General features: G+C 41.2%; 1 protein-coding gene across 1 annotated transcript in view; it reads left to right on the top strand.

Annotated features, from left to right (window-relative positions):
* Positions 1 to 661: 661 nt before the first annotated feature.
* Positions 662 to 12097, top strand: part of PLCD4 (phospholipase C delta 4) — a 25261-nt gene continuing 13825 nt past the window's right edge. The window contains exons 1-4 of the mRNA XM_069075145.1: positions 662 to 1181; positions 9324 to 9467; positions 11352 to 11410; positions 11567 to 11725. Coding sequence (XP_068931246.1) covers positions 11386 to 11410; positions 11567 to 11725 — 184 coding nt within the window. The 5' untranslated portion in view covers positions 662 to 1181; positions 9324 to 9467; positions 11352 to 11385. The remainder of the gene's footprint in view (positions 1182 to 9323; positions 9468 to 11351; positions 11411 to 11566; positions 11726 to 12097) is intronic.

Here is a 12097-nt window from a genome sequence, read left to right as displayed (position 1 = left end):
GACCTCCTCCTCTTTTTGTCAGAGAGTCAGATCATCAGGCATGGGGGCTGTTGGGGCAGGGCAGGCTTGAGGGTGGGGATGTTGAGGGGGTCTTGCAGAGTTGGTCTAGACCTAGACAGAATCACAGTGGCTGGGTAGGTCCCAATTCAGGTCACTGGTGAGATTTCAAGGAACATAGAGCCAAGTTTGACTTAGCTATTGACAGACAACAGGATAGTTTGCTCCTCCTTAAGACTCAGGGTCAGCTTCACCCTCTGGAAAATGTCACAGCAAAACACTTCTCACAACCCCTCTGGTGGGTACTGAGGTGGGGTGCGGATGGAGCCCCTTACCTTTGTATCTCAGTGTTTCCTTCCTACTGCTCCCACTCCCACAAACTGGGCTTCCTCTCTGGGTTTCCTACTAAATACGTACTCTCCCCTCATCAGCAGAACCTTATACTACTTCTCTTTCTACATTCCCAACCCTCTTCCCAACCTCTCCAATTCCTCCTAAAGGGACCTTGCCATTTATCTATCCATCAGTCCGACAATCGTTGGGAACCTACTATATTAAAAGCACTACAAAGTCCCTGGATAATCCGGGATTATCACCATCCTCCTTCCCCCTCTTCCTCCTGCCTTAATGCGGGGCTGGGTGTTGTACAAAGCAGATCGGACGGACCTGGGACCTGGTCAGTTGAAACAGAAACTGTTGAAGAGACGAAAGATAGCAGCGACCGGAGAGTTACACACAGGAAAACTACCAGAGTAGAAAGCAGTGATTCACCAAATTGTACAGGCTTCAGATACTTCTTAGATTTCACTCTGAGAGCTACCGAAGACTTAGGGTAAGGGCTAGAATCAAGACAGAGGCAGCCAATGCCCTTTCTCAGAGAAGAGGTGGACCCCCTTTACTCATACCCCTCCTCCTTTGTCAGATTCCCTGCCCAGCCCAGTGTCCTGGACCTTTAAGAGTCTGATAGGCAGGCTTGAGCAAAGCCCTCACCTCCGCCCGCCCGCAACCCACTTCGCTTTGCTGTAACTCAGCCAGTCGCAGTGGCTAGAAGATCTGCAGCTGAAGAAGGAGGGGAAGGGAGAGGAGGGGAGGGAAGCAAAGAAGGGGAGACAATAAAGCAAGAAGAGAAAAAACTGCAGCGCAAAGGAATTCCAGCACCGGGACCTGGGATTATCCTGGCCACGGTAAGAGGACTTGCGGGATTCGTTCAGTTTTACCCAGCCCACTGTGCTTCCCTCGATTCTCCCGAACCTCTGACTCCTACCTACTCTCCTATCCCTCCCCACCCCTAACCCAGATCTGTCCCGTGCGTGGGACCCATCGCTGTGGCTCATCCCTAGAGCTCTCTCCTCCAGGGACCGCTTTGCACAACCTGCCCCTAGGCTCTGTTTTTGGCTTATGCGCTTTGCTTTCCATCCTCTTGCCCGGTCTAGACTACATACCAGTACTCAACAATCTCTTCTCTCTCTGTCTCTCTGTCTCTCTCTCTCCCTCCCTCCCTCTGTCTCCGTCTCTCTTTCTGTCTCTGTCTCTCATTCAAAGAGGGATGGGTCCTATCATTAACAACAATAGAACCAAACTTCCTTACTGGTCAAGACTGTGGTCATTTACCCTAAGATTAAACTGAGAAGAAAATTCCTAAACTTCTCCTGAAAGAGCAAGGCTCTGAGTTCAAAACACTTGGTTCTTAGACTGTGAATAGGGTCAATGGAGAGTTCTCAGAACAGTGAGTATGGTGTAGAGGACAGGGAATGAACAAACATTTACTGAGGATCTACTATATACCAGATAACTTTGGTGGGCACGGAAATTGTATGCTATCTCCATAACTAAGCTTCCTCAAAGGGAGTCCAGGACTAGCTCGCCTTATCCCAAATTCTAATGTTCATCACTTAATTCTATTTTGAACACCGCTGGTATAATTGATTCTCCTGACTCAATTCTTTTCTTATTTTGAAGCTGAAAGCATCTACAATGACCATAAAATCACATCTTTTAAAACTTAAAGTTGACTTCATGCAAAGGTCTCCTAAGGCTGTAAGTAGTTAGGAGTAGCAATGCATTTAACGAAGATGTTCAAGCCTCAGACTACTGTGCCTTCAGTTCCTGGCCACCAGTGTATTACAGAGGTATCTTTCCCTAAAAGAAAACATCCCAGAACAGGAAATGTGGAAATATTCTGAGCTAAGCAAAGCTTTGCAATGGAATATTTTTGTGGACGCTGGTTAATGTGAGGCCAAAACGATTCTTTTTTACTGGTAGATGTTTTGAGAGAAGTTGATCAAGGTGAGGTGAGCTGAGGAAATGCCATTGGCAGACATGGCATCCTAATGAGACCAAATCTCATTATCCTTTATCCAGATTAACCAGAAATCTCTGATGTCTCTTGGTACTTTATTTGTACTTCCCTTTTGTCTTTTTACCCGCTACTTGGTATGTGAGAGTAGCCTGAGGTCCATCTCTTCAAAGATCAATCCCTTTATATGTGTTTTTGTCCCCTAGCGGCTAGGAGCTCCTAGAGTGTGGATTCTTAACCTGAGGTTCAAGGCCCTTCTGAATAGATTTGGGAGCAGGGAGTAGTGGTGTCTATGAACTTAGGTGGGGAAAATTTGTATCTTTATTTTCACTAACTTCTCACTGAAATTTAGCATACTCTTCAATTATTTAGAAACATTCTGAGAAGAGGTCCATTAGCTTCATCAGACTGCCAAAGAGGGTCCAGGACCGAAAAAAGGTTAGGAATCTTGATGGTTGTTCTGGAGCCAACTTGTACATGCTCTTGGAGAGATAATTAAATTGTCAATATGAGCATATACAACTGGGAAATCAGAGCAGCAAAGGCTTGATTTCTCCTTTTGTTGAATTGTCTAGAGTCAATTTAAGAAAGTAAGTTAAAATTTCAAGAATGCATATTAAACTTAAAAGTATGTCACAAATACATTTTTTTGGACAGCCAGTTGTTAAACATTTAATAACATAGGTTATCCCTTATGCCTGAACTACACTCTCCAATCCTCTTTGTCTTCTGTTCTTCTCTTCCTTAAAACCCACCTAAGTGGGCAGAAGACACACATTCACATCTTAATTCTGCATTTTACTAATTTGTTTAACCTTCATCTCTCTGGGCATTAATTTTCTAATCTGTAAAATGAGGGCATTGAATTATTCTAAACCCATGACTTTGTCCTGTCCTAAATAACCCAAATCTTATGCATGTTCATATCTTGAAGTACCCAACACTGGATCTTGTACATAGTAGGCAGTCATCAGCCAATATGGCAGAGTGGAGAGAACATTAGACCCAGATTCAATTCCTGCCATGAGATGTGACTAGTCATTCAACCTCTGAGCACCCTTAGACAATTCCATATGGCTAGAAGTTGCAGAGAAGGTATGGAACTGCTGTTCATGGAGGGTGCTGCCTCACCAGCAAGCACCCTGTATATGCTAATGAAATCACAGGTCTGTTCCCCATCCCTTATCTCTAAAGAATGGAAAATATTACTATAGGAAGCAAAATGAAATTCCAAAATGGAACTTCTTTATTTTCATTTTTTCTTTAAAAAATAATTATAAACAATATTAAGCATGACACAACTAATTAACCATGTTTTACAACCATTTACATTTAAATACATTTCAGTGCATAAAAGTTATAACCTTTCAGTCACTCTCCCAAGTCCCTATCAGGAATCTTAGTCCCTGAATTCTCATTTGCATTTCCTCTTTTGTGATGGCTAATGGTCAAGGTTAGTGTTCTAATTAATGCCCTGTTTTAGTTAATTCTGCTTTTTTGAATGTGTGTTATTTCACAGAGGGCTTCCCAGACTTTATATTCCCTCATTACCTCCATTTCCTCATATGTAAAAGTGGGAGGTTGGACTCAAACCATTTCTGACCTCCCTTCCAGATCCAACATTCCATGGTTCTATGATCTTGGTCCATGACTTCATTCTCCCTTTTCTTCTGAACTAGGTGAGCTATATAGCCCTTCCTGGAAGCAGGGACATGGGGAACATGACCTAAATTCTCCTTCCACTCTCTTGGAGATGCTGCCCTTCAACCCCACCCTCAGAACCCCTGGGATCCCAGCCAGAAGCAGTACTATCTAAAGGTTGCTAGCAGTCACTCTAGGGCAATCATTTTCCAAGAATTTAGATCAAAGCTATGTGGTCTGTGGATGTCAGAGCTTGAAGCTTGACCCTGCAATTCTGGACTAAGAGTCTTTCCTATCTATGCCTCATGTTTCCCAGTTATAGCATGAAAGATCATTTCCTCTGCTCCCCAGGGTCTAGTGGGGAGGGAGGTGGAGAAGAATAGGGCATGAAGATGGGATGCATTATTGATACTAGAGTGCTTCTTTGTCTCTATCCATTGTCTTCATCTTGACATGCTGACTTTGCTGGGAATCCAAACTCCCTCATGCCATTACCCAAATTTGTTCCTACTCCACTTTAGTCCCAAGACTTTTTAAACCCCTACTCTTCCCCCACCCATCTCTCTAAACATGTTATTAAAAATCCTCAATCCTTCACTAGCCATTGCTTTGACCCCATCTGCCCCAATTCCACCTTGGGCACTAGGAAAATTACTAGTAGGTAGGACATTTGGGTTCCAACTCCAGTTCTCTTGTGGAGAATGTTTTTAAATCCTGTCTCCTAGTAGGAAATGGGAAGATATTGAAGCCAAGATGGGAAGCCTGTCCTAGGGACAGAGCCTAAACATTTTGTCTTCTACCTTGGAAATGACTAGAATTGAGACAGGCTCAGATGGTATAGGAATAGGTCTGAAAATAAAGAGGAAGAAGGTGGAGGTGATAAGAAGAAGGAACAAGGAAGTGAAAGGAACTGAGTTTTGAGAATAAAATGATGAGGGGAAAGAATGATAGAAGAGGGAAGAGAAGATGAGGTGAAGAGATTAGGGACAGGAATAGAAAAAGATTTTAAAAAAAGATATGAGGAGACAGGATGTATGTGTGTGTGTATGTATGTATTCTGTGTTCCCAAAAGTCTTAGTTCAGCTTTAAGCTATTAAGCTTTAATATATATGTATGTGTGTATGTATATATATACATATATAGTATACATGTGTGTTTTATATCTGCATGTTCTTACAACAATATTGAGAGGTAGAAGCTATTATCCCCATTTTACAGATGAGGAAACTGAAGTAAGTAGAGGGTAGGTGTCTTGCTCAGGGTCATATAGCTAGTCAATATCTTAGGCAGGATTTGAATTCAGGTCTTCCGGGCTCCAAGTCTAATACTCTAGCCGCTGAGCCATCTAGCTACCCTAAAAGAATCATAAACTAGGAGGATCACCACCTACTGACTCCTCCTTCCTAGCTTCTTCTACCTTGCATTTGAGATGAGCTCTGGAGGGTGTACATGGCACACACATACACACACACACACACACACACACATACACACATGAGTGCTTTACTATGGTCTGGAGTCTATCCAGAAGGGAGTCTCTATCTATACATCAAACTAATTTATACTAAAATGTTCTCTTTAAAGTCCTTTGTTTTTGTGCCGTTAGCCCCTGAGCCAAAAACAATGCCTAGCTATGGATCTAGGTAACAGATAGAGTTCAAATAATACAGGAGGATGGATGGAAGGAGAAGATAGTTGAGAGATGTTAATGGAAGATGGGTAGCATGAGAACCATGTGTGGAGGGGAGGGTGACTCAACTCATCAAGACAGAGACAAGAAGAAGATTGTAGATGTTGCAAAATGACTGTCACTGTATGAGGAATGACAAGAAAGGAAATGAGAGCGTGGTCCAGGAATTTAGGGTCAGGGACAGGCCTGTGTGGTTACAACACAACAGCATCTAACATTTATATAATGCTTACTATGTCCCAGGCAGTGTGCTGAGGGCTTCCTTCATCCTCACAATAACCCTGAGAGGTAGGAGCCGTTATTACCCTCATTTTCCAAATGAGTAAACTGAGGCAAACAGCAGTTAAGTACCATAGATGTGACTGCTTTTGATCAGCTGGAAAGGGTTATGTGTGAAGTGGATGGGGCTAAGAAAGGGAGGAAAGGGGAGTTGGAATTGGAGAGGGCAGGTAGCCATCTGGTGGGAGAAGATAGTGACTGTGGCCTAGATCTGCTTCCTCATATTCAGCAGCTTGTCAGTTCTGAGAGCCACGCAGACAGCCCAGAGAAATGCATTTCTCAGGGAATGTGGTGGCCCCCAGGGATGAAGGCAACGAAGGTCTGTTGCTCCTGGAAAGAAGAGTCTTTTAACATATCCCTTGTCTCAAGACCAACTCCTTCCTCTGTCTTGACCTTCTACCCATAAAATGCTCTTCTAGATGAAATCAGCACCACAGATGATCATATCTTATTTGAACACAGGTAAAACCCTGATGTGGAGATGGAGGAAGGGTGGATAGGGAAGTTTTGACAAGGGAGATCAAAGCCATTTCCTCCAACTGTTAAACAGTAGATACAGTGACCTGTTCTAACTCTGTCTCCATTTCATGGTCCTTTGTGAGGCTCCAGTATCCATGACAATCCAAGGCTGAATAAAGTGAGTCCCACCTTTCAAACACGAACAACAGCTCTATCTCTTATGGCCACAAAGAGAGGAATCAAAGGACAGAGAAGTGGTGTGGTCAGTGCCCAGCCCTTGGGATAAGATGTCTGGCAGGAGTGAGAAAGAAAGGAGAGCTCACACCCTAGTTTTGGGGAGAGAGCTCTGGCCAGTTCTGGGATCTTTTAAAAACAAGGAAAGAAATTTGTTTTTCTGAGGGCTGGGTCAGTTGTATTACTCTTCAATTTCTATACTAGTTACACCTCAGAAGAAATCAAAAGGGGCTGTCCCTTCTAAAAGAATGCTCTGAGTCCCAGCCCTGGGATGCCATGCCAGGTTCTGGGAATTCCAAATATAAAAAAAAAAATGAAACAAATCCTACCCAAGGAATTTACATTCCCATAAGTATATAGAACAAATATTTATGTATTTTAGTATATGGAACAAATATTAAATATATAGAATAAATACAAAATAAAGCCAAGCCAGTTAAAATTTAAAGTAGTTAGGGAAGGAGATAACTAGCAATTTGGGCAAAGGAGGAAAGAAATCAGACAAAAAACTTCCTATAGGTGGTGATTCCTGAGATGTGTGTCTGAAGGAAGAGATTCTAAGAGGTAGAAGTGAGGAGGAAATACATTTCAGGTGAGGGCTAGTTTGACTGGTTCTCAGACTATAGGAGGGGGAATATATGTGCAGTGAAGTTTGAAAGGTAGGCAGGGGCAAGTATGTGAAGGTCGCTTAATATTTTTTCACCCCACCACACTGGCTTAAGTTATTTCTGGGTCCTAAGCTACTCATCTGCTCAGTGAGGTGGTTGTATTAGATGACCCAAGGAATGAGGTTCCACCTCCAACATTCTGTGATTCTCAATGGCCAGAAAACTAAGAAACAGACAAGCCTGAAAAATGAGCCTCGTGAGGGAGCTAAACAAGAAAATAACAAAGGGGCAGATTTCAAGATTCTGAAAGGTGTTTACAGTGATGGGTCTACCTTGCTGTTCCCCATCCCCACTAAGGCTGGGTAAGAGGAGCAAAGTCTGACTTGGAGGCTGTATGGCTAACGTGGGGTGTTTGGTTGTAACAAGGCATAGAACACAGAATGAATCCACTCTGATGACAGGTTCCTGGATCTAACTCGGTTCCTTTTCTTTTAAAACAATAAAATTTAGGCAAATGCAAACACTTTCTTAAGAATTGTTTTTTTTTTTTTACTCAAAGTTTTAAAAATGAATGTTAAAAATTATTTTTATGTGTAACTGGGGAAAAAATGAAATTCTAAATAAAAATTGGGGAAAAAACAATAGTTCTTTTTAAATGGTATTTTAAAAGGAAATATAGCTTCCTTCTCTTTCTACTCTGTATTACTCTAGTTTTCATCTTGGAAAATATTGAAGAACATAGGTTGAAGAGGTATTTGATGAGCAGGCTTGGTCTCAAAGATAAGAAAATATATCTCTCCCTAAACTAGGTGGCTTAGTGGATAAAATGCTGGGTCTGGAGTCAGGAACATTCATCTTCCTGAGTTCAAATCCAGCCTCAGACATGTACAATGTGACCCTGGGCAAGTCAGTTTATCCTGTTTGAATCAATTTCTTCATCTGTAAAAATGATCTGGAGAAGGAAATGGCAAACCACTCAAGTATTTTCGCCAAGGAAACCTCAAATGGGGTCATGACTAAACAACAGCAATCTCTCTTTCCTTTGCAGAGCTGCAATATTATAGGTGTGGAGCTACCTATTTTGTCAGATTCAGCTAACCATGGGGTCATACAGTTAAGCTGGAACGGGCTTTAGAGAGGGCTAGCCCCTCTCATTTTATAGATGAGGAAAATTGGGGACTTAAAAATGACTTGCCTCGGGGCAGCTAGGTGGCACAGTGAATAGAGCACTGGCCCTGAAGTCAGGAGGACCTGAGTTCAAATCCGGCCTCAGACACTTGACACACTTACTAGCTGTGTGGCCTTGGGTGAGTCACTTAACCCCAATTGCCCTCCAAAAAGCAAAAAAATAAAAAATGACTTGCACAGTGTTACACAGGTAGTAAGTCAAACCCAGGTCCTCTGATTCGAAACCTGGTACTTTTTCTACTACACCCATGTACTTTTACTAAACTTCTTTTCCTTTTTCTTTATTATTCTTTCTTACAAGGCATGGGCAGCTCACTGAGTAGAGGAAGGGAAAGGATATATTCAGAAATAAAGGGGATATAAAAGCAGGCTATGTCAATAGAAATATTAAAATAATCAGGTATTTGAAGTACAAGATAAAGAAACACCTAGATTCTAAATGATTCATGTCTCTAGGTGTGGATGAATTAGATTCCAGATGACTGAAGAAACTTTAGGCAGGAGAGATGTTCTATCTTTGAGACATTGTAGACAGATGTCAAAACACCAGAGACAGGAGGAAGTCCTGATTTTCAAAAAATGGACCCTGAAAAGAATCTTTCAGTGAGCTTGACATTAATCCCCAGGCTGTTTTAGAACAGCTTATTACACAGATGAATTGTGAACACATAGAAATGGTAGTATGGATCACTAGGAATTAGTATAGGCTTACTAAAAATAAAAATGAATTATACCAGATTAACTTTATTTCCTTCTTAAAATAGCATTAGTAGACTGGTAGTTCAAAAGATCTGTGTCTGTTTCCGAAAGTAGTAGAGTAGAGATTGGACCAGGACTTGGGAAAACTGTGTTCTGCTTCTTACTCTCCAACTGCCTTGCTATGTGACATTGGGCAAGTCCTGTTAACCACCCTGAGTCTCTGTTTTCTTAGCAGCAAGATGAGAGTATTGAACTTATGGAAGAAAAACTTAGCCAAGAGCTCTGAGATGATTTATTATTAGATGCACATTCCAGCTATGAGAGAGGTCCAAATTGGCAAAGTTCCCAGTGCTGATCGAAATTCTCTACCACCCAGGTAATTTCCACTTACAATCTACAGATTCAGTTCCGTCATTTTTTCGGTTTTGTCTGACTCTCCATGACCCCATTTAAGGTTTTCTTGGCAAAGATACTGGAGTAGTTTGCCATTTCCTTCACCAGCTCATTTTATAGATAAGGAATTGAGGCAAACAAAGTTAAGTGACTTGCCCAGGATCATCCAGCTAGCAAGTTTATGAGGTCATATTTGAACTCAGGAAGATGAGTCATGACTCCAGGTCTGACACTCTATCCACTGTTCTACCTAGCTGTCCCACATTCTACAAGCATACTAAAACAAAAGATACTTCCACACCAAAATAAACCAAAGGTACAGGGGTTAAATGTAAGGTTTTTTTTTTTTATTTACTGAAACAAAACTAAAGTAATATTATTTCTGGTGCACTTTTAGAAAAGATAACTTCTAAAATCAATCATTCCTTCAGCTACTGCCCTTTTAATTTGGTCAAAGGTGAACAAAGAGATATTTCTCCTAATATAATTAAAGACATTTATGCTCTTGTTTGATAGAAATAAACAAATCCAAGTCTCCTAATTTCAGGAAATAAAGAGTCCTTCCTGAAACTGATAAAATCTTCCCTTCAAAGAATACAAATTAGTTTTTGAGTCCGAGGACTTTGGATTAAGTCACTTGTGATATATTTTTTCTTTTTTAAAGTTAAATTAAATTAATTTTTTGTTACATTTTAAGTTCTGAACCATCTCTTTCTGTCCCTCTCTATCTCTCACTAGAGAAAGCCACCATTTGACATACACATATATATGTATAGATAGATATATCATATATAGATATATACAGATATAGATATCTGTGTGTGTGTGTAAAACCATATTATGTATACTTCTATTTATCAGTTCTTTTTTTAGAGGTAGATGGCATCTTCCTTTATAGGTCCTTTGTACTTGAATTGAGTATTTATAGTACTCAGAATAACTTATGCACTCAAAGTCATTCCTTTTATTTTTTAACTTTTTATTTTTTAGTTCACATCATTTCAAAGTCATTCTTAAAACAACATTGCTGACACTGTATCTAATGTTCTCTTGATTCTGCTCGTTTCACTCCACATTATTTCATGCAAGTCTTTCCATGTTTTTTTCTAAAATCGACTTGTTCGTCATTTTTTTTTGTTAAGCAATTGGGGTTAAGTAACTTGCTCAAGGTTACACGGCCAGGTGTTTCTGGGTGGGTGCTAAGTGTCTGAGCCCGGATTCAATCCCCAGGTCGTCCCGACACTGGAGCCCGTGCTCTTACTCGCTGTGCTACCTGGCCACCCCTGTTCATCATTTCTTACAGTACTTCCGGTAGCATTCCAAATCTTTCTTAACAATGATAGCTAGCATTTATGATAGTGTGTTTTTTTAAAGTTTGCAAAGTGCTTTACAACAGTTTTCTCTTTTTATCTTCCTGACTCTCGGGTGAGGTAGGTGCTATTATTATTATTATTATTATTATTATTAAGCAAATGGAGACTAAGTGACTTGTCCAAGGCCATATCACTAGCAAGTGTCTGAGGCCAGATTTGAATTCTGGTCTTCCACTGCACCTCTTAGCTACTATGCTAGTGAAGTGTTAGTATTATATATGCTTCTATAGATTCAATAATTCCTAAAGACCATTCCAGCTCTAACAGTCTATGAATGCATGTAGATTTGTAGTTTGATTATTTCACAAAGTATGTTGTCATATCTTTATGTGTCTTCAAGATATCCACTTGTTGGGTATGTTATGGAGGAAATTCTTAATCCAGTGCAGATTAGACTCAGTGTCCTCTGAGGTCCTTTCCATTTCTGAGATTATTTGCTTATGTGTGACTTTCAAGATAACCCCATTGTCTGACATTCGCTCTTGCCCCAGCAGGTGCCTTCTGTAAAATCTGGGAGCCGCAAGGGTCATGGCATCACCCTTGCACAGCATTCGTGAGTATCAGTTGGAAGAAAGGACAATGTGGGGAGGCAGGAGGCAGTGTTAGAAGTGGTGACCAAGATGACTTGGATGAAGTCCTAGAGCTGTCTACCTGGTCTCTTCCAATTCCCCAACCAGACCTTCTGTTACATTGCCTTCCCCACCTGTAGGGCTGCCTCTGGATGACAATCTGCTGTTGATGCAGAATGGTTCTATGCTACGCAAGGTCAAATCCCGAAGTTGGAAGAAGCAGAGATACTATAGACTACAGGATGATGGAATGACTGTTTGGTATGCCCGGCAGGCTGGTGGAAGGACCAAACCCAGCTGTGAGTGACTGCGGAGAAAGGGATGACGGGGAAAGGGAGAAAGACACTGAGAGATTAAGTTCTAAGGACAGGTATCAGGGACTAACAAAAGTATCTGCCGAGTGAGCCAACTATATCTGTGCCTGTGTGTCCCCTCTGGGACTCTGACACAATGATTGTGTTTCTAGGGAGGAGCTGGGTCTGGGGAAGGTGTGTGATTTCTTATTTCCTTTTCAAAACTCCACATGAAATAAATGTCAACATTTTATAAACACCATTGGCCAAGTCCATTATAACAGTTCTAGAATTTTATGATCTGATCACTCCAAGAGGGCCATCTTTTGACTCATAGACTAGGATACTTTATAACAATAGATCTATTGTATCATTAAT

Source organism: Petaurus breviceps, unplaced genomic scaffold (assembly GCF_028583685.1).
Source record: "Petaurus breviceps papuanus isolate PSGF00001 unplaced genomic scaffold, PetGlider_PUasm1.0 90903, whole genome shotgun sequence".
Classification (NCBI taxonomy): Eukaryota; Metazoa; Chordata; class Mammalia; order Diprotodontia; family Petauridae; genus Petaurus; species Petaurus breviceps.
The sequence above is the reverse complement of the archived record's forward strand: the minus strand, read 5'-3'. Positions and strand labels throughout refer to the sequence as shown.